Source organism: Syngnathus scovelli, chromosome 10 (genome assembly GCF_024217435.2).
Source record: "Syngnathus scovelli strain Florida chromosome 10, RoL_Ssco_1.2, whole genome shotgun sequence".
NCBI lineage: Eukaryota > Metazoa > Chordata > Actinopteri > Syngnathiformes > Syngnathidae > Syngnathus > Syngnathus scovelli.
The window spans coordinates 10,217,888-10,239,129 of NC_090856.1; the positions used below are offsets into that span (position 1 = coordinate 10,217,888).

At 48.2% G+C, this 21,242-nt stretch overlaps 3 protein-coding genes and 1 long non-coding RNA gene across 11 annotated transcripts in view; 2 read left to right on the forward strand and 2 right to left on the reverse strand.

The window, feature by feature from the left end:
* Positions 1–12,966, forward strand: part of LOC125974037 (cadherin-2) — a 28,798-nt gene extending 15,832 nt beyond the window's left edge. The window contains exons 4-16 of the mRNA XM_049728819.2: positions 81–278; positions 1,111–1,266; positions 5,811–5,955; positions 6,239–6,411; positions 6,879–7,016; positions 7,085–7,270; positions 7,338–7,591; positions 8,227–8,369; positions 9,034–9,273; positions 9,423–9,656; positions 9,979–10,118; positions 10,246–10,413; positions 11,285–12,966. Of these exons, the coding sequence (XP_049584776.1) occupies positions 81–278; positions 1,111–1,266; positions 5,811–5,955; positions 6,239–6,411; positions 6,879–7,016; positions 7,085–7,270; positions 7,338–7,591; positions 8,227–8,369; positions 9,034–9,273; positions 9,423–9,656; positions 9,979–10,118; positions 10,246–10,413; positions 11,285–11,497 (2,388 nt within the window). The 3' untranslated portion in view covers positions 11,498–12,966. The remainder of the gene's footprint in view (positions 1–80; positions 279–1,110; positions 1,267–5,810; positions 5,956–6,238; positions 6,412–6,878; positions 7,017–7,084; positions 7,271–7,337; positions 7,592–8,226; positions 8,370–9,033; positions 9,274–9,422; positions 9,657–9,978; positions 10,119–10,245; positions 10,414–11,284) is intronic.
* On the reverse strand, positions 10,591–14,186 carry LOC125974097 (uncharacterized). Its single transcript, XR_011087605.1, has 2 exons — positions 14,054–14,186; positions 10,591–10,869 (listed from the first exon to the last, which is right to left on the reverse strand). It is a non-coding gene; the product is annotated as an uncharacterized lncRNA (long non-coding RNA).
* Positions 14,059–18,310, forward strand: LOC125974052 (transcription initiation factor TFIID subunit 4-like). Of its 4 annotated transcripts, none has more exons than XM_049728865.2 (15): positions 14,059–14,203; positions 14,374–14,763; positions 14,921–15,042; positions 15,132–15,245; positions 15,460–15,570; positions 15,647–15,769; positions 15,849–15,938; positions 16,023–16,190; positions 16,259–16,367; positions 16,495–16,582; positions 16,668–16,959; positions 17,017–17,142; positions 17,241–17,297; positions 17,392–17,499; positions 17,574–18,310. In XM_049728865.2, exons 2-15 carry the CDS (start codon positions 14,382–14,384, stop codon positions 17,697–17,699), a joined length of 2,016 nt encoding a protein of 671 aa, XP_049584822.1. In that variant the 5' UTR covers positions 14,059–14,203; positions 14,374–14,381; the 3' UTR covers positions 17,700–18,310. The 4 variants fall into 4 exon arrangements, with proteins under 4 accessions (XP_049584822.1, XP_049584800.1, XP_049584811.1 ...); XM_049728843.2 differs by having other exon boundaries at positions 16,008–16,190; positions 17,574–18,264; XM_049728854.2 differs by having other exon boundaries at positions 16,008–16,190; positions 16,498–16,582; positions 17,574–18,264.
* Positions 18,204–21,191, reverse strand: LOC125974065 (uncharacterized). Of its 5 annotated transcripts, none has more exons than XM_049728903.2 (5): positions 19,681–21,187; positions 19,387–19,541; positions 19,063–19,210; positions 18,692–18,940; positions 18,204–18,532 (listed from the first exon to the last, which is right to left on the reverse strand). In XM_049728903.2, exons 1-5 carry the CDS (start codon positions 20,908–20,910, stop codon positions 18,389–18,391), a joined length of 1,926 nt encoding a protein of 641 aa, XP_049584860.1. In that variant the 5' UTR covers positions 20,911–21,187; the 3' UTR covers positions 18,204–18,388. The 5 variants fall into 5 exon arrangements, with proteins under 5 accessions (XP_049584860.1, XP_049584840.1, XP_049584850.1 ...); XM_049728883.2 differs by having other exon boundaries at positions 18,692–18,994; positions 19,681–21,185; XM_049728893.2 differs by having other exon boundaries at positions 18,692–18,994; positions 19,063–19,207; positions 19,681–21,184.
* Positions 21,192–21,242: the final 51 nt, after the last annotated feature.

The following is a 21,242-nucleotide window of genomic DNA, read 5'->3' on the forward strand; positions in this document are numbered from 1 at the left end:
GTCAGCGTGTGTGCATGTTTGACAGTTTGCCTGTGCGTCCCATAGCGCACGCAGTGACACTTGTTTACCTTGTCTTGCAGGTGAAGCGCGGCGCCGCAACACTGAGTCAGCCCGAGTTGAAGACCAAGATGCTGTTTCCATGGCGCAGCAGCAGCAGAAGCAGCCCAGCGGTCGTCAGGGGCGACGGTGCTCTGCGGCGAGTCAAGAGGGACTGGGTCATCCCGCCCATCAACGTGCCCGAGAACTCGCGAGGACAGTTCCCCGAGGACCTTGTCAGAGTAAGGACGTGCCAGCTGACACCGCAAAAGTATTGCAACAGTAGCCTTCAAATATTAGAATGGCAAAAATTAATTTACATACATTGGCAACTATTAACTGTTGGTGTTTTTATTTGTGGGGGCAGTGTTTGTTCACATAAAAAAATGGACACATCAGCATGGGAAAATCTTTTTCCCCCATACGAACAATTTAATGCAGTCTGACAGTTGCAGCGATCCGAAAGTAAAAGCTAGCCCTGAGGCGTGGCGCTTAACCCTCGCTCCGAGCCTACACGCCGCCGGGTCCGGTGGCTAGACGTACATTTTCATTATTCTTCACCCTGTGAGAGAAAACATCCTCTTTAAGAAAAAAATGCAACAGGAATTCTGACACATGAAAGCGATCCACTGTTGCCGTGGTAACCAACAGCGAGCCCTGGCGGACATTAAAGCTTGGACGGTACATTTCGAGCTGGCCTTCACTCATGCAGAAAAAATATAATTGTCCATGTTTATCTTACACACAGCTTGGCAAGACTCCGAGCGATCTTTGATCTCTGCGCGCCGTGCATCCCATCAGCCTCGCTCCAGCAGTTTGCTTAACCTCCAAATGCCGTGCGTAGCCCTCAATGCCATAGAAATGTAAAAATGGGCGGCCCTGGAAAAAATGATGAGGGCTGGCATGTAGCTTCACCTCTTGGAGTATTTCCATGTTTTTATTTTAACACAATATCGTTTCAGGCGTGACTGCAAGTGGCCCCGGGGCCCAAAAAGTTTAACAACCCCCGTTTTTGCGTTAGTCCATTCCTGTTAGACTCAAGCACTTCATCTGTCGCCCGCGTCTGTGCCGCAGATCCGATCGGACCGGGACAAGAGCTGGATGCTGCGGTACAGCGTGACGGGTCCCGGGGCCGACCAGCCGCCGACGGGCATCTTCATCATCAATCCCATCTCGGGTCAGCTGTCCGTCACTAAACCTCTTGACCGGGAGCAAATCCCCAACTTTCATGTAAGTCCGCATGCATCCCAATATTAAGTTAGTGAGGACATTCTGTTGAAAAAATTTTAAATAAATAATTACCGTATATTTCGGACTAAAAGTCGCTCTGGAATATAGGTCACATTAGCCATAAAATGCACAATAACGTGAAAAAAAACATATATAAGTCGCTCCGGAGTATAAGTCGCATTTTGGGGGAAATTTATCCGACAAAATCCAACATCAAGAACAGACATGAACGAGCAACAACAGGCTAAACCAGGGGTGGGCAAACTTTTTGACTTGCGGGCCGAATTGGGTTCTAAATTTTGACCGGGGGCCCAACCAGGAGCAGATGGATGTAGTGTTTGTGTGAAGTAATATAAATGACATGTAAAGGTCATTGCATAAAAGGTTTTTACTTTTAGTAGATACTAAAGCATGGATATTAAAAAAAAAAATTGAAAGCAAATGCATTTATTAACAGCATTAAAAAAATATTTCACCAAAAAACTACTATCAGTGATTCTTATTAAATACGACACTGTTAAGATGAATAACATTTTCCATCACTTCAGCGCCTGCAGGTCAGCTTTATGAAATATGTTTATCTAATGAGGCGAAATCACATCCAACGGCAAACATTCTGACCAAATACATCATCTTGAAGAATCAGTGAAAGAATACATCTAATAAAGTAATAAAGAAATCAATAGTATTGTTGGTTTCGCTTTTTTGCTAGTGCATCATAGTCTGGTAAAATTTGTTGTGGTAATTCTTAGGATAGAGCCGAGGTGTCGGTCCGTTAACCTAGATCTGTGACGGGCTTTGTTGACGTTCATGTGGCTGAACGTCTTCTCACACACGTAGGTCGAGCCAAATTGTCCACTCTTTTTTAACATTCGGCCCTCAGTGTCCACCTTTCTTTTCTTCGGGCCACTCATTTTAATGGAAGGATTCCAGGGGAAGGTTTGTGGGTGGCATTAGCGTAAAACTGTATCTGCAAGCTCAGCGCGCGAATTACGAGAATACTGACGTCACAGCCTACGCTCGAAATTCGGCACTGATAGATGAAATAGAGCGTGGAGTGCGCCGCGTCCGTACTACTGAGTACACACACGCAATTGTGCACCGAGCTTTCTGACACAGCTTCCGGGAATAAATGCGCGGGCGGGCACTTCACCATCTACTGGGGAAACATAGTAATTGCAGGGAAAATGACCCCCCCCCAAAAAATTAATAATACAATTTATCAATTTATTCAGGTTTGGCGGGCCGGATTAAACGGCCACGTGGGCCGGATCGTAGGGCTAAACGATAGGTATGCTAACGTGACATAAACACAAACGAAGAGCTGAGAACAGGCCTGACATAACATTCAGAGTTATTCAAAAAACTTTTACATAAATAACACATTTATAAAACCATTTGTGTCACTCCAATTCATTAAATCCATCGATCGTCCTTTGTCAACAATGGGTGCGCGCCGCTGACAGCGCTTGCACTTGAAAATATTCCACAGGCCCATATAACGATATATAAATTATATATCAAATAACTATTATGTAATCAATAATATTATCAAACCATCTGTGTCACTCGAAATCATTAAATCCATCGATCAAATTCCTCGACCTTTGTCAACAACGCCGCGCATGCGTCCTGACATCAGCCTCGTCGTTATTCCACAGATCTAGTATATAACTATACTGTAGCGTTAACAAAGTACCAGGAAAGACGTGGGTTTGGTAAACGGCTCTTTATTTAACAAAACAAGAGTTCAACGAGCCAACAACTACTGAACTGTAACGATAAAAACATATACAAGTTGCTACATGAAATGAAATATATCGAATAACTATAACATAAATAGTTAACTGCCACACGGCCCCAAGCACTGGCGTGGACTTCCAGGCATGCGACGGCGTAGACTTCCATCCCCGGAGGTGGCACTTCCAGCCACGGAGGTGGAAGAGAGCTCCATAGAATAGGACCGGGCGTGCGTAAAAGCCATGTCCGAGCCCTATCCACCGTCCCCGGACAGCCACCCGGCCGAGCACCGGCCCCCGACTTCCATCCACGGAGGTGAGAGAGCGCTCCGTAGAGTAGGACCGGGCGTGCGTAAAAGCCATGTCCGAGCCCCATCCACCGTCCCCGGACAGCCACCCGACCAAGCGCCGGCCCCCGACTTCCATCCACGGAGGTGAAAGAGAGCTCCGTAGAGTAGGACCGGGCGTGCGTAAAAGCCATAATAGTTCTTCAAACCTGTGTCACTCCAAATCCTTAAATCCTTCAAATTCTTCGTCCTCCGTGTCACTTACAAACAAAGTCGCTAATGATGCTGGTAGTACGTGGGGCCCTTTGTCGTCTTCGTCATCCCGTGATCGAATCTTTGTCCTTTATGTAAACAACCGCCGCACCGCGCTGCTGACGTCACTTGAAATTCAAATTACAGTAATCCCTTGCTACATCGCGGTTCGTTTATTGCGGTTTCACTTGTTTGTTTGTTTTATTTCGAAAATTTATGAAAAAATTCACATATAAGTCGCTCTCAGTATAAGTCGCCCCCCCACCCAAACTATGAAAAAAAAAACGCGACTTATAGTCCAAAAAATACGGTAATTGAAATTGTAATTTGTATTAGTTAGAATAACTAGACTTGAACTTCAAATTATTTTCACAATTTTCACCATACTCTTAACAGTTTGGGTTTATCCGGTACTTTAACAATATTATTATAGTACTTCTTGTTTTTGTTCTTCTTCCATCCATCCATCCATCCATCTTCTTCCGCTTATCCGGGGTCGGGTCGCGGGGGCAGCAGCTTTAGGAGGGACTCCCAGACTTCCCTCTCCCCAGCCACTTCATCCAGCTCATCCCGGGGGATCCCAAGGCGTTCCCAGGCCAGCTGAGAGACATAGTCTCTCCAGCGCGTCCTGGGTCGTCCCCGGGGTCTCCTACCGGTGGGACATGCCCGGAACACTTCCCCACGGAGGCGTCCAGGAGGCATCCTGATAAGATGCCCGAGCCACCTCATCTGGCTCCTCTCAACGTGGAGTAGCGACTCTACTCCGAGTCTCTCCCGGATGACCGAGCTTCTCCCCCTATCTCTAAGGGAGAGCCCGGACATCCTGCGGAGAAAACTCATTTCGGCCGCTTGTATCCGAGATCTCGTTCTTTCGGTCACGACCCATAGCTCGTGACCATAGGTGAGGGTAGGAGCGTAAATCGACCGGTAAATTGAGAGCTTTGCCTTTTGGCTCAGCTCTCTCTTCACCACAACGGACCGGTACAGGGTCCGCATTACTGCCGACGCTGCACCGATCCGCCTGTCGATCTCACGCTCCATCCTCACGCGTTGTTCTTCTTCTTACAAATTTAGTGTCAAACAAAATACAGTCCTGCCATCTTGTGGTCAAAATTGGAATAACACCCAAAATAAACGTGGCTTCCTAACGGACCAAAATAAATTCTCTCATGCTTGGAGATAAAAAAAAAAAAAAAAGATGAAGACGAAGTTCTCCTAAAACTCAAGTCTGACGACGTCATGCGCAAATAACGCGCCTCTCCGAGAGAATAGCGTAACCTTTTGATGGGAAGCTGCGCGGTGGAGTGCAAATGTGGAGTCGCAGCAGGCACATTTGCATTTAAGCCGCTCCAGCCATGAATATTCATGCGGCTGGATGGAGTTGTCAGAAAGTGCCAGCCGAGATGGGGCGCCATCTTTATTCATGAGGGAGAGGAGGCCCTAAACGAATTACTGGCTGAGGGTCGCGGGCCAACCAAACGCTTTAGTCATCATATTTGGCCTTTTTTTATTTCATTTATTTATTTATTTACCAAACACAATCATCTTTCTCCTGCGCCACGCTGACAACTACAAAGCAGGCGAAGACTGTCCAGCTAGGCATCTAATTGGCCCGATGCTGAGAGTCAAGCGTTCGCACGGCTGTTTTGGACCTCTTTGATGCCGATGCTGGGAGACAAGCGTGCAGGGTCATGCTGATGCATGTTTTTCTGCTTAGAAAAAAATAACAGCCGCAGATTTACATCAAGCATCACGGTAAACATGGATAGAACTGCATGTCATTTACGGGAGATTATTACAGCAGCGCGAGGTGCCCAATATAAATTATGTTCCTGATCGCGAGCAGAGGATTGCTGCGCTGCTAGGAAATCACGGCAAAGCAACTTTCCACATTCAAATGAATGGAAAAGATGGGAATCTGTTCTAGCCTCCCAAAATGAAAGAAAAAAACAATGAATGAATGAATGAGTGAATGAATAAATAAATAAATAAATGGATGGATGGATAAATCAATAAATAAGAATTGTATAAATAAATAAAATTTGGATAAATAAACAAATAAATGAAAAATAAAATGCAAGGCAACATAGCTCGTTTTATATACAAGCTACAGTACAAAACTACAAAACATTATTTAAATGTGCCGTTTTAAAAAGAGGGTTACAAACTTTTCTCGAGGGTCAAAGAAAAAAAATGCACACGAGCAAAATGGGAGCTCACAGAGCCGCTGATGCTAAACGTAGCCTTGTGTGCGTGTTGTGCACAGTTGCGCGCCCACGCCGTGGACTTGAACGGCAACCAGGTGGAGACGCCTGTGGAGATTCACATCAACGTCATCGACCAGAACGACAACCGGCCTGAGTTCACGCACACAGTCTTCAACGGCTCTGTGCCGGAGGGCTCCAAGCCAGGTACACACACACGCACGCGCGCGTGCGCGCACACACACACACGTACACACACACGCACACATACACACGTTTCTGCTCATACTCATTGCCAAGTAGTTTTGTGGTCGTCATGTAGTCGTTTCAAATGTTTCAAAGATTCTTTGTAATTATTCACATTTTAACTTAATGAGATTGTATTTCCAGTTCTGACAAAGTAAGTCAGATTCTCCTGTTTTATCTGATTCAGATCATTTTGTTTCCTACCTTTTTTTTTTTTCTAAACACACTTTCTTCCTCCCCACAGGGACCTTTGTGATGACCGTGACGGCTGTGGACAAGGATGATCCCAAAACGGCCAACGGGATGCTGCGATACAAGATCCTGACTCAGAGTCCCCAAAGCCCGTCCTCTAACATGTTCACTATTAACAACAAGACTGGTGACATCATCACCGTGGCAGCAGGCCTGGACCGCGAGGTGTGTTAGTGTGTGTGTTGGAGAGACGGGTAGGTGGGGGGGCGAGCGTCGGCCATATGGAGCGTCCGCCTGTCAGCGTCTGTCTGGCCCGCAGTGCTTCCCGCAGCGCTAAAACAGATTGGGCCTTTTTTTAGTCATAATCCAACACGAGTCGAGCCGGCAAAATGTTGTCACCGTTCCGGCGGGCATGCCATTTGTCATTTGCATGCCGGCCGGGAGCCATCCAAAAGTGGAGACTGTGGTCGCCTGGCGATAAGTCACTTCATGACAGCTCAGGTGTGATACCTGAGGAATAGGATTCAAATTCAGAGGGGGGTGATTGGCGTGAGCCGCATCTTGACGCCAATCGTCTCGCCTTGTGACTGGCATGAAGGAGTCTCGTCATGCCTTTGGATTTGGTGCCATTGAACTGGACTTGAATCACATGGTACCGCATCTCATCAAGCCCACTTGTGTTTGTTTTCCAGAAAGTGTCTCAGTACACGCTGATCATCCAGGCCACCGACATGGAGGGCAACCCCACCTACGGCCTTTCCAACACCGCCACCACCATTATCAGGATCACCGACGTCAACGACAACCCGCCCGAATTCACCACCGACGCGGTACGCCCCGTCCCGTCTTCCTACGGGACCCGTTTCCTCCGCTAACGTCGCCTGCACGTCTACCGCAGTTTTTCGGCGAGGTCCACGAGAACCTGGTGAATGTGATCGTGACCAATCTGACAGTGACGGACAAGGACCAGCCGCACTCTTTGGCTTGGAACGCCGTCTACCGCATTGTCAGCGGAGACCCCACCGGGCGCTTCTCCATCCCTACCGATCCGACCACAAACGAAGGGCTCCTCACCGTGGTCAAGGTGAGAGCCCCCCTAGCAACTGTTCTGAGTCGCACGGCGCTGATTTCTATCACACCTTCTTCTCCAGCCCATCGACTTTGAGCTGACTCGCTCATTCGTGCTGAACGTGGAGGCGGAAAACGAGGCGCCGCTGGCCCGCGGCATCCACCCGCAGCGTCAGTCGACAGCCACTGTCTCCATCCGGATCCTGGACCTGAACGAGAGCCCTGAGTTCAGCCCCAATCCCAAAGCCATCAAGCTAGATGAGGGCATGCCCGCCGGCTCCATGCTTGCCACTTTTACGGCGCAGGACCCCGACCGCTTCATGAGGCAGACCATCCGGTGAGAATCTCGGCTTGTATTTTTTTTTTTTGGGTGCTCCATTGGGTCGCTGTTCTTTGGTCTTGATGTTTTACTGTCAGGTTTGATGTCTTAGTTGTGCTTTTGCAGTCGAGTTGTGGTTCTCGAGTGTTTTCTATATTCCCATTTCGTGACATCAAATTGGCCTGAATAAATCCGTCCGTTGTGGAGCTTTCACGCTCTCATATCTCGTCAAAGTTTTGCCTCCCGGCGGAGATAAGATCCTCTTAACTTTTTTTTCTGCCAATGTGATTTGGAAAGAAAAAAATAGAAATAAAACCCAGACCAGCAGTTTTGCTAGTAGGACGTCCGCTCCGGCCGACTGTTTGCTACAAAATGGAGCGCTCCTGTCTTTGTTGCCTAGCAACAGCCAATGGGAGTCTGGCAAAAGGCACACAAACACTCATCATAGTCGCTGCATGATGCCTCGAAGGCTAAGGAAGCTTTGTGTCTGTTCCAAGTACGCATAGTTAGTTTGACAGTAAACTCCAACGGTGAGTTGCAGTAAACAGGTTAAAGCTTCTTTTTAAAGCATGTGAAAATTTGCCAAAGTGCTGACTGGTCAGAAAGTCGAGTCGAGTCAAGCCAACGGATCATGTGCAACCTTCTCCCACCAGGTACTCAAAGATGTTCGACCCCGCCAATTGGCTGGAGATTGACCCGGTCAATGGGCGCATCTCCACCATCGCCATCCTGGACCGCGAATCGCCTTACGTCAAGAACAACCTGTACAACGTCACCTTCATGGCCGCTGACAACGGTGAGACAACCAAAAGAACCACAACGTTAACACACGAGGATGAAGTGTCCTGATGATTGTTTAACCAACAACATTGACGTTGATAACATTAGTTGTGTTGTGTTAGCATATTAAGCTAACAGCAACGTAGCATTAGTATATGGGGCTAATGCGTATCAGTCATTTTCATGTTGATGGTTGCCGCGTTTATTCGACCGTGCAGACGACAATGCTGCTTTAACTCACTCTGCAATGCTATGGTGTCATTTTTCCTGTTCCTGGCGCCGTCGTGTTTGTCTCATTCAATCATCCGCCCTCCGGAGACAACAGTTCTTTAGTGTCCATTGCCTACAATACTTGCTTTTATTCCAGAGGTTCCCAAATTCCTCCTCTGGTTCTGCTTATAATCGTTTTTTCTCGTCAGAGAAAAAAACAATTGTCTGTTGAAATTGGAAAATGACCGAAGAGGAATGGAATGTCACAGCTGTGCTTCTTCTCTCAGTGCCCGGAAATGCCAAATGACCAGCTTCACGAAATGTTGTGTGCGTGTGTGTCTTGAATGTGTATGTCTTGAATGTGTGTGTGTGTGTGTGTCTGTGTGTGTGTGTGTGTGTGTGTGTGTGTGTGTGTGTGCGTGCGTGCGTGTGTGTGTGCGCACGTCTTGTATATTTCGTTGTGCGTGCAGGTGTGCCCCCTGCCAGTGGTACGGGCACCCTTCAATTGTACCTGATGGACATCAACGACAACGCGCCACACGTCTTCCCACCGGAGGTGGAGATGTGCGAGAGGCCCGAGGCCAGCGGCCGCGGCGTCAACATCACTGCTATCGACCCTGACCAGGGTTCCAACGCCGGGCCCTTTGCGTTTGAGCTGCCCACCCGCCCGTCAGATGTGCGACGCAACTGGACGCTCAGCAGACTCAGTGGTAAGTCATCAAGACTGTCTTTACAAAAAAAGTGTTTTGGTGACAAAACATGAATCTCCATCATGTCAAAATCATCTTTATGTGGTAAACAAAACTGCTTTTCATGAAAGAAGTGGAACTCACAAGCACGTTGGTCTTTGCCCCGGCAGGTGAGCACGCTCAGCTGCGTCTGCGCGCCGACCCGCTGGCACTCGGCGTCTACGTGGTGGCCATCAGGATCACCGACTCAGGCAACCCGCCCATGTCCAACGCGTCGTACCTGCGCGTCAAGGTGTGCCGCTGCGACCGCCACGGCGACTGCGTGGACATGCAGCGCGTCATGGCCGCCGGGCTGGGCATGGGCGCTGTCATCGGCATCCTCATCTGCATCATCGTGCTGCTCGGTAAAATTGACAAACTCGACTCGAACTTCAAGCCTGGATTGGGTTTCAAATTAGGGTTTAAAACTAACGTTGATCATGTACGTATACTAAGGCTTTTTTGTAAAAAAAAATTAAGTTACCTCTTATCCCTAACTCTAAAAATGTGTATACATAATTTTATTTTATTTTATTTTTTTTTTAATAAAATTTTCTTTTATTTCAAATCTCTAACACAAGAAAATGTTTAATAAAGTGAAGCTTCAACTATTGGACAATTGAGCAACTGGGGCGCAAATAAGATAAATCACGTTGATTTAACACAATCGATTTGATGCTTGTTTAGTGTTGGTGCTGCTGTTGGGCGTGTGGATGAAAAGGCGTGACAAAGAGCGGCAGGCCAAGCAGCTCCTCATCGACCCTGAGGATGACGTGCGCGACAACATCCTCAAATACGACGAGGAAGGTGGCGGCGAGGAGGACCAGGTATTCGTTTGTAGTCCAATGAATACTAAATTGGTTTTGAATGTGATTTTTATTTTTTACTTTTAATTTCTCATTTGAATGCATGTCGCACATTATTGCATTTCAAACTTTCAACGTGCTTCTTCAGGACTACGACCTGAGCCAGCTGCAGCAGCCTGACTCGTTGGGGGAGGGCGAGTGCGGCGCCAAGGTCGGCATTAGACGTCTGGACGAGAGGCCGCTTCATCACGACCACCGCTACCCGGTCAGGTCCGCCGCGCCGCATCCCGGAGACATCGGCGACTTCATCCATGAGGTACGTGCCAGCGTGCGCAAAACACCCTCCACATTAGGTTTGAAACTACCAGTTGGGTTTGAAACTGTGTTTTCGAGATGAGATTCTGTGGTCTTTTGCGGTCGCGGGTGTGCTGGAGCCAATCCCAGTGGATTGCTAATTATTTTTAAACTCTTGTCACTAAAGAGAAGCCAAATGTAACTGCAACGTCGCATTTTTATTCATTCAAACGGGCTGAACCGATCTCACGACACGTGGCGGCGCCGACGGTGCATCATCAATCAATCCATCGCTCAGAGCTGGTTTGAATGTGTGTGCGTGTTCATTGGTGAATGTGTGTCTGTGTGTGTTTATGCGTGTGGAGGTTACGCTTCTTAATCTGCGGAATCCAAACAGGCAGCGTCTGTCCGACTTGACCCAAATCCTCTCCACTGCGTAATCTGGCATTCTTGCACAGCGCCCTCTGCTGTCCATCTACTGCAACACACACAAAACACATAACACACACACACAGTCAGCATGCTGTCCGTCTACTGCAACACACACACAACACATAACACACACACACAGTCAGACTTGACACATTTCTTATGTGTTGGAATGGAAGTTGTTGCAACTCACTAAGAAATTGTACAGAAGAAGCAGCCTGAAAGGAGTTCTCCAACAAATTTCCATTCCACTGGGTTGTGACGGGTCTTCTCCGGGGAGGGTTAACAAGGAGGTCAGCCAGTTCGCTCACTTGTCAGACCGCGTGAAAGGGTCCACACAGGTCATGAGAGAGGCTTGAAGTGCTGCCCTAATTGTACCGGGCTGGCTTGGCGAAAAGTGTGGAGGGAGGAGAATCGTTTTTTTGGGGTTGAACTTTTCTTATTTTTGCACGCCTGCATTTCAGGGCTTGAAGGCGGCGGACAACGACCCGACGGCGCCGCCATACGACTCGCTGCTGGTGTTCGACTATGAAGGCGGCGGCTCAACGGCTGGATCGCTCAGCAGCCTGCACTCGGCCTCCAGCTGCGCCGACCAGGACTACGACTACCTCGGCGACTGGGGGCCCAGGTTCCGCAAGTTGGCCGACCTCTACGGCGGTGGCGGCTGCGACGATTGAAGGTTGGACCGCGCCCGAACCGACCCCGACCGGGAGGGACGCTCTCACTGGGGACGCTTTTTGGTGTGAGGCAGAGGCGCCAGGTGGCGGCGGTGCAGACTTCCACTTGAATCTCACAAGAACACTGAGGTCAAACGTGCCTTTCTGTACATTCATTTTGGCTTGCGCTGGTTCTAATTGGTCGATTTGGAGCAGGGGTACCAAAGTGCAGCCCACGGCTCACTGATGGCCCGCCCTCAACCATCAAGTCATCATCAAGAGTCGTGTAATTAATTCAGCTGTTTTTTTTTTCAATGTCCTCAATAATAATTTGTTTATTGTAAATAGTGGGATACGTACTGGCAAAATAATAGTTAAATATTTATTAAATTGAATAATTGGTTCATTCATTGTTTTTACAAGGGTAAAAAATCAAATGAATTTATTTTTAATTTTTCCCCTTTTTTCATTTCTTTATTTCAAATTAATTTCTCAGTGTCCTAGTGGTAGAGTGTCCGCCCTGAGACTGGAAGTCTCATGGGTTCAAACCCCGGCCGGGTCATACCAAGGACTATAAAAATGGGACCCATTGCCTCCCTGCTTGGCACTCAGCATTAAGGGTTGGAATTGGGGGGTTAGATCACCAAATGATTCCCGAGCGCGGCACCGCTGCTGCTCACTGCTCCCCTCTCCCCAAATTTCACTACACCCAGATGTGTGTGTGACGATCATTGGGACTTTAACTTTTTTAACTTTTAAGTAAACAATTTTACGCACTTACACATTGAAATAAACTATTACATTAACTATAAATTCTAAAAACTGCGGTAAAACTTGTCAACTTTGTTTAAGAATTAAATTAATAAATTACAAAAACAATTCAATAAAATATCTTTAAAATGTCAGCATTTGTTGATATTGAGAAAAAAATCTTTTTCAATATACATTAAATTGCATTTTCAATCTAGCGATATTAATCCAACGATAATTTGTAAAGTGTTTGATTGAAAATGAAGTTAAATCATTTCATGAACTTTTTTTTAACACCAATCAGTTTGGTGGTGGCAAAGACAAAGCAAAACACTGGACTTACAGTGTCACTGCCGATGTGTGCGGTGGCTCCAAATTTGTCATTACATTTGTCATTTGTCAAATCATCATTGTTATTTTATTTTGGGCGAGAAGACATGTACAGTAAACGCCAACCTCTTTTAGTCGTTCACAAAGTATAACTTATGCAGCCATTGGCCACCAGAGGGAGCCGTCGGCTCTGTAGCGCACAAGTTAGCCAACAGCGGACGGACGTCGAAGCTGAAGCGAAGCTTTGCTTTTTTTGTCATGCCCTCGATGCTGTCTTCTCACTATAAACTGTACAGATCGGACTTTTTGCTTTTTGTTATTTCTCTCTGGTTGTTGGATAGCTATCGCAACCCTTGTACATGTTCTTTGGATTACACATTAAAATGTTTTTGCATGTTTACAGCTTTTCACCGTGACCAAACTGCGTTTATTTTTGCTCATGCAAATTTTTTTACACTGAATTTAAATTCATGATTTAGATTTCAGTCATCCATCAATTACTGAGAACCTTTATTTAAAGGGACGCTATATGATTTAGTGATATAAACTCTCCACTCGCGACTACAGTAATGCATTTATCACTGCCTGACACGCCCACTCGCCCAAATTGTCGGAAACCAAGATGAAAAAGCTTTTTTAAGCAAGTGTTCCGGTGGAGCATTTACTTTGAAGTTCCAGACACAAGTGGTGTGTCGTTGAACAAAACTTCGGGTGGCTCTACGTATTAAACGTCGACCGAAATTCCAATGTTTTTATTGTGTGTTAAGCGCATTAAAACGAGAGGAACATAATATATATATATATATATATATATATATATATATATATATATATATATATATATATATATATATATATATATATATATATATATATATATATATATATATATATATATATATATATATATATATATTTATTTATTTATTTATTTATTTATTTATTTATTTTTTTCAATTTCTGTGTGTGTTTGGGCACGATTCAACACGTACATGTTCTTCCAGTGTGCCCTGAACGCATTGCTGATGCGCTGAAAACGTCACGGTGCGTTCAAGCCACATGAAAAGTGCGAAAGTTATCTTGGACCAAAATTATTTTTACGTCGAGTGTAAGAACGAAAAAAAAAAAAGGGTATTCAACAAGCCTGAATATTCCGTTTGCCGTGAATGCAGTCCGAGCGTAAAAGGCGTAGGTTGCGTTCACGTCACCTGAAGAGTGCGTAATTTACATATGCACGCCCCGAGGCGCCACCGGTTCGACCATCCTAAAAACACTTGGCGTACATTTTCTGACATTTTGTATAACACGTGTATCATTGGGACTTTAACTTTAACTTTATTATTTTATATGCTGTTACGTGTCTTAGCAACGCGTTACATGCGAAGTCTCGTGGATTGGCTAGATTTGAAGTGTTAGCAAACATTTCAAAGATCGCGATTGTTTGAAATATACGCTTTGTCAGACACGATGCCGCCTGCCGATGTCGGAAATACTTGCCTATAGATTAGCTGAAACACATTTCCCTTTGATAATCTGTTCAAAATGGATACATTACGTACACCTGCCTCAAGATCCTGGCTGGTTAAAGTAGCCAAAGGCTCGTATGACGTTTGAGTGTGCTTAGAAAGTACACAAAGCGACACAAAGGTAAGTTTCTTTGATGTAGTTTGTTGAAAAAAATGTGCCTTTACGATGTAGTTGTGTAAAATCCCATTTTTTCCCCAATTTAAGTAATTTAGGTTATGAATAAAGATATTATCGTTGAAGAACTGTCCTACAAACTGGATTGCACAAAGTCATATTTGTTTCCCACTTAGAGGCAATTATGGCAACAAATAAAGACCCCATGGGGACAGCAGGAGATGAAGAGCCCACAAATGAAGTGAAGACCCTACAAGTCACAGCCAAGTGTGGCCTTGTTCCTTCTCCAGGTGTTTCTAAGGGGGAAGTCTACCAACCCACTTCCTCAGTTCAAGCACCTCAGATGTTGTCCCCTGCCGTCATGATGGTAACCAAAGTTTCAAAGCCTGGCAGTGCAAGTGCCAACTGTCCCAAAGCGGTTCTGAGCCAGGCCACCACCATGAACTCGACGTCAGTCCAGGGGAGGACAGTGGTGATAACGGTGCCTAGGTCAGCTGGACCGCAGGTGCCCGTGGCGCCTCGACCGGCTCCGACACAGTTGCCCGCTAACATCCAGATTCCACCAGGTATTTAATTTTTGTCCTCACGACTGAAACATTTTTTCTGGCTGGTATACATGTAGCAACATGACAAGATTCCCCCAATATATAACGACTAGTAGGAACTAGTACTAGAATGAATGGCTACTTCAAACTGTTTACATACGTACATTTAAATGGACAGGTATGATGCTGATCCGGAGTGGCAGCGGTCAGCTGATGCTGATGTCTCAGCAGGCTTTTGCTCAGGCTCAACAGGGGGCCAGAACAAGCAACAGCACAGCCACCGGAATCCTGGCTCCCCAGGTAGAGAACCCCCCCACACACACATGCACACTGCAAGGCCGCACTCGTGTGCACTCATGGTCACCGTTTGTGCCGCTTTGCAACATGAGGCGTCCACACCAGGTGCCACCGGTCGAAGCAACGAGAAGGTGACAGTGATCAGGATGACGGCTCCGGCTCCTCAGACTTTACAACCGACGGCACTCCAGAAGCCCATGGTTAAGGTAGGAGCATGTCTCGGACCATCCTCTCAGTGCTCCCGCCAGAGTGACTGGTTATTCAATGCGGGGAATGAAACACGAAGAAAATGTCATGTCATATATTGTGATAGTGAGCTAAATGATGATTGGGAAGTAAGAATTTCCAAGACTAATACAAAATGCTTGAAATGTTCTCACGGCTTCTGCGCAAAGATTTCATCTGTTTGTGTGCCTTCAGGTGATCGGCGTGACTCCCAAGCCAGCTTCTGTTCAAACGCGCGGCGTGGAGCCTGAACACCGGTCCGTCACCGTGGAAACCATGAAGGAGCCCCCACCCACATTTAGTCAGGCGAGTGCCGCATCCTCGCACACTTAGTTTCATATCATGTCGCCTAAACGTTTTTTTTCCTCCTGCCGACCACCAGGAGACGCTGGAGAGTGTGAAGAAGTGCAAGAACTTCCTGGTGACACTGATGAAGCTGGCTTCCAGCGACTCCAAGTCGGCCGACATGGCCAACAACGTGCGAGGCCTGGTCAGGACTCTGCTGGTGGGGTTCTTGACATTTCTCTTTGACTTTCTGTTTTATGGCGTCGGGTTGTTGCATAACTTTCACATTGTCGCTGCAGGAAGGCAGGATAGAGGCGGAGGAATTCACCGAGGCGCTCTATCGGGAGCTCAAGTCCACACCGCAGCCGTGCTTGGTGCCGTTCCTCAAGGTGAGTGAGGGAGCATTGATCGCTCACTGTTCTGTTTGAGCTCATTCACTGGCTTACTACTTTTACTAGTTCTGCTACTTTCAGAAAAGTCTCCCAGCAGTGCGCCGCCTCACCGCAGACCCTCAGGTATTCGTCCAGCAGGCCTGCTCCTCCTCCTCCTCCTCCTCCTCCTCCTCCTCCCCCCTCTGCGGCCCTGCGGTGAAGAAGCCCAATGTGAACCCAGCTCCAAGTCTAAGATCCCTCTATCTGGCGGTTTGTGCCGTTTGAGTCTGGTAACTGTCAAAAGTCACATCAAGTGTGGCTCATGATCCGTTTTACAGTCAAGTGGCACAGGCGTGTCGACCCAGTTCAGAGCTTTGACCTCCAAGAACTTGAGAGTCTCCTCGACCCCTAAAGTCACCCCAGTCCAGATTGGAAAAAACTTAACAGGTCAGCCCCGCTGCTTCAGATTTTGTCATAATTATTATATATTTTTATTTATTTATTTATTTTTTTAAATTATACATTTTATTATTATTTGTTCATTATTATTTTTATTTTTTATGATTGTTTTTAGTAGGTGGGCTCTCTATGACGCAAGCGTTTGCTCGAGAGCCTCCGTGTGCCACCAAACTTGCTTTCAGGGACCATTCAGCCTCGTACAAGTAAGTCAAGTCACCCGTCAAGAATCAGTGAATGGGCCAATCAATGACTGAGCACCTTGCTAATCCGTCCGCGATCCTCCGGCAGAGAAGATGACGACATCAACGACGTGGCGTCCATGGCGGGTGTCAACCTGCGTGAGGAGAATGCTCAGATCCTGACTAGCGCGGTGGGCTCGGTCGTGCAGTCGTGCCAGGATCAGCTCTTCTTGTCTCCTGGCCCCGTGCTGGGCCGGATCCTGTGCACGGGACGCCCACTGGGGGTGAGCCAAGTGGGCCCAGAGGCGGTGGCTCTGGTTTCTCACGCCGCCCAGGAGTATCTCCGCGGCCTCCTCCAGAAGCTCCGCGTGATGGCGGAGCACCGCAAGAGGGCGCTTAAGGTACCAAAGGCGCTTTGCGTCACGTTCGAGCTCCCGGTGACCGTTTGTTGTCGTCAGGATGACCCGTGTCAAATCAAAGTGAGCGACGTCCGCTCGCAGCTGCATTTCCTGGAAGAAGTGGACACTTTGAGGAAGAAGAGGCAAGATGAAGAGGAGCGGGACAAGATGATGCGCTTGGCCAGGGTCAGTCTCAGGCCGAGCGCGGCCTCGTCTCACCCAAAATTTGCCTCCGCCTCCTGTCTCACCCCATTTGGCTCTCTCTATGTTTGTCTCGCTCACAGAGTCGCTCACACACTGAGGATCCTCTGCAGCAGCAGCTCAAGCAGCGAGCCAAAGAGGTACTGATTTTTACACTCCATGCAAATTACCTTCGCAGTTTGTTCTTTTATGTGCTTTTGCTGACTCTGCTATTGTCGTCCTTCCCCGCTTAAGTTGCAACAAATGGAAGAAGCTCAGCAGCAGAAACGAGAAGCCAACCTCACCGCTCTGGCGGCCATCGGCCCCAGGAAGAAGAGACCGATCAGTAACACCGAAGGCCAGGTACAGATTATGAGCCAGAGTGTGTGACAGACGGCGAGAACCAATGAGATTGTGGGTGTGTGCATGCGTGTCAGGTGTCGCTGGCGCCCAGGCAGGCGGTCCATCGCGTGAGCCGCGTGATGCTTCGTGACCTGCTTGTGTGTATGGAGCAGGACCAGTTCCTGCGACGCTCTCTCACCTTCTACAAAGCCATGCTCTGACCTCGTCCAGCCATTCCAATCATTACAACTGGAATGCAGTGGTGCCCTCTGCCCTGAGATACGAGTGGAATTCGTCCCTCAAAACACATGTATGGCAAATTCTCCTTTCATAAAAATAAATAAAATAATAAAGCCACCAAGGATGCCAAGCTGCAACCATGTTGCTCTTGTTGCATATGCCAAAATATGGTTAGACTGTCAATAGCATTTTGAGCTAGCATGGTTGTTTATGCCCAGTGTTTCATTTTCAGCTTGACGGTAAATTTGAGGACGTGTTTTCTACGTGCCAAACAATTGCTTATCGTATCTCAAATTTCCACTCTTAAACCAAAGCAAAACAACGACCGAGGAAAGGCTTATTTGAATTCGGTTACTCAGTTTAAATTTACATATTGAAGTGGAAGTATTTTGTGTTTGTCAAATGACTTTTCAAGTTTTTGTGTTCATAAAAGAAGACCCCAGACAGGTCTATAATTAGCAACAATCCAACAATTAGCAACAATGTTGTGGTGAAGCTCTCTTTATGTTATTCTCTATTTCATTAAAAAAAAAATAATGTCAACAAGCATTTTGCGTCATGTTGTAAATAAAAAATATTTTCACAGAGGAAACATTTTGTGCTGGGCTTCCTGTCACATGACATCGTCATTCCAGGGTTGACAGAAGCAGTCTGTCGGCCACTCGACTTTTTACAGCTCTTCGCGTTTGATACATGCGATGGGGTGCCGGCCACTCGCTCGGCCTAACAGGTACTGGTTGAAGCATGAGGAGGCTTCGGCGCTGCCACACGAACTGGTCACCCGGAATCCTCTTTGTTGGAAGCGCTCCAGCACCTGCAAGTGCAACAAAAACGTTGTATTGAGACACCAAAATTGCAAAAAGTTTTTTTTAAGACAATTTTGAATCTGGGATGAACCTACAGGACAAATATGTTAACTATGACCCAAACTTTTGTTTCTATTTTTAAAGACAATTTAGTATTCCTGACCCACCTGGACAGAGGTGAGACTGCAGTGGTCGTCGAGAGGGAAGCGACGGATGTGTGAGTCGTCGTTCTCTGGTCTGTCGTTTCCAGATTCAGATGCTAATGCTCTGACTTCCGGGAAGACCTCCTCCAGGGTGGTTCGGTGACCGCTCACATCGATCCTCTCGCGCTGGTCTTGGGCCACGTGAACCAGTACGCACTCCCACGGCAGCGCACTCTCGTCTTCCTGCCTGCTGCGCCAGCGCCGAAGTTCTTCCTGCAGAGGAGCCAGTTGGAAGAAGGAGGCTTCCTCGTACAGCAAAGCATACTCCTGCGGCACAGCCACAGGACAAGAGGTAAGCTCCATGTGAACTGCTAAAGGAGCAGCTTGGCACTCACGTTGAAGTCGTCCGGGAGGAGAAGCTTGGAGGTACGTAGAAAGTTGAGGATGTAGCGGAACATGGCACCGTCTCGGTCGATAAAGTAATTCTGCCGGAGACCATCAAGCACGATGGGCTCGCTTCCGTCGAACAGTCGCCCGATCCTGCTGACACACTGCTAGCGCGTCACATAATGGAAATTATTTCATTTTCATTCTGGCATTTTCTACACCAGTTGCTGTGAACCGCTGAAAGGCAATCCCAACCATTTAGAAGCTACAGAAGTAGGCCAAGCAAACCACCATGAGCCTCCAATGCAAGCACTAGAGTCAGCACGTCTCACCGTGAGTCGGGGTACTTTGTGAGGGTTTCCAAGCTGCTGGTGTACGTGTGACCTCCCACGTCAACGTGGACCGGGGCGTTGGCTTTGCTCAGCTGAGCCAGCGTGGGGATGCCAGGCGAACCAGGCGGGGACGCTGAAGTCTGCCCGTCGCTGTCCTGGGATACATGACATTCTCGATCAGCACTTTGTCTGCCACCTCTTGGCCTGTTAGCTTTGGCTAGCTTTGTAGAATTAGAGAGAAGAAACTCTGATGCATTTCATCCCTAATTAAGTGCCCGTGACTTTTCAGGCTACCTGGGTGATGGTGGAGTGAACACAATGTTGTGCATGTGCGCGTCTGTCTCTGGCTTCTCGGGGTCCTTTGAGGTGAGGAGAAGAGAGACCTCCGATCTGAGCACCCGTGATAGCGCGTTGCGTTGCCACAGCAACCAGAAAACGCTCGCTGCCGCCTGTGTCGTCTGTCGCCACTGCACCGCCCACGATGCTGTCGAGCGTCGCTATGGAGACGGCGCCGATGGAGTGGTTAGTGTACGTCCGGGACAGTTTGGCAGCGCGCGACAGCATCTGCATGCGTGTTCCCAGAAGGTTCTTCCCGACGGCCTTGTTTTCGAACCAGGTGCCGTCGGCCGGGCTGCAGGCATCGCGTGGCCGCTGGAAGAAAGCTCGGCACAGGGGGTTGCGCTTGGACAGGTAGCGCACGAAGCTGGCGTAAGGGCACAACGCCGTGCGCGTCTCGTACATGCGCGGCCGCAAAGTGACGTCGTCCTTGGTGGTCGTTTTCCGACTCCTGCGCGTGTCTCGGAAGTAGACAAACTTCCGGCCTTGCTCGTCCGCGGCCAGCGCGAACGAGTCCTTACGGAGCTCGCGCTGCTTCTCGCGTCCTCTAGTGCTGAAGTACATGCAGGTCTCGAACCAAACTTTGTTGAGCAACCCCGGCGGCGTGGACGCGTCGAACATGGATGACTCGTAGAGGCGGCACAGGTCCGAGCGCGCGATGGCCTGCTTCTGCACCACCGGCCCGCCGCCCCGCTCCTCCAGCTGCCGGATCACCGCCGCCAAGGTGAGGTTGGCCCCGCGCAGCTCCGGGTCCTTGGTGAGGTCCAGCGTGCGGCAATGGGGCGGCTCATTCAGGTAGCGGTTGAGCGAGCTCCGGATGCTGACGAGAGACGACTTGCTGTACAGCTGACCGCTTTTGGAGCGCGCTTCCGCGTAGAAGGAGCGCAGCAGCGCGCACAGTTCCGCCTTGTCCAGGCTCTCAAAGTCCGGACTGCGCGCCCTGTCGCGCAGGTACTCCCTGAAGATGCGCACGGCATAGCGTGTTGCCAAGCGCGTGTTGTCGCTCAAACGGGTGCCGTCCGGAGTTCTCGGGTGAGAGTCGGGCGCAACTGGGGAGCTACGGTCCGCGCTTGGAGTAAGGACCACCGGTGACTCCCAGCCCTCCTCGCCGGTGATGCGCACCTCCTGGATTTGGTCTTCCCAGCCCGTAATCTCCGTGCAGCCTCCGCTGTCAGGCGGTCTCTCCATATTGCAGTTTGCGTGCCAAGCGGTCCGCTAGCAGTGCGCATGCGCGTTATATTGGACCGCAGCGCCCCCTCCCACCCCCTCCCCAAAAAGTCCTTTTGTGGTTTAGTGACCTTCAACCGTGCTCGGTTCTTGTGCAGGTTTTATGGTGCAGGGTGCGTGCACGACGATGCCAGGCTGCTTTGCTGACTTCCAGCAACTCAGGGATGATTGACCATAAAAATTCCTAAAAATTCTATTTCATTACAGATATCGACCTCCAATATGCTGGAAAAACAAGTGATTGAAATATGTATACTTTTGATCTTCGGGGTATTTTTTATTTTTATTTTTTG

Excerpts from the sequence above, each read along its gene's own strand:
- LOC125974065 (XM_049728883.2), bottom strand. The coding sequence starts at position 20,910 with ATGGAGAGACCGCCTGACAGCGGAGGCTGCACGGAGATTACGGGCTGG. Across the intron at positions 19,542-19,680 it reads TTCACTCCACCATCACCCAG|GACAGCGACGGGCAGACTTC; the intron begins GTAGCCTGAAAA and ends CATGTATCCCAG. Across the intron at positions 18,995-19,062 it reads TCCTCCCGGACGACTTCAAC|GAGTATGCTTTGCTGTACGA; the intron begins GTGAGTGCCAAG and ends GCTGTGCCGCAG.
- LOC125974052 (XM_049728843.2), top strand. The coding sequence starts at position 14,382 with ATGGCAACAAATAAAGACCCCATGGGGACAGCAGGAGATGAAGAGCCC. Across the intron at positions 15,043-15,131 it reads CCGGAATCCTGGCTCCCCAG|GCGTCCACACCAGGTGCCAC; the intron begins GTAGAGAACCCC and ends TTGCAACATGAG. Across the intron at positions 17,500-17,573 it reads TCAGTAACACCGAAGGCCAG|GTGTCGCTGGCGCCCAGGCA; the intron begins GTACAGATTATG and ends CATGCGTGTCAG.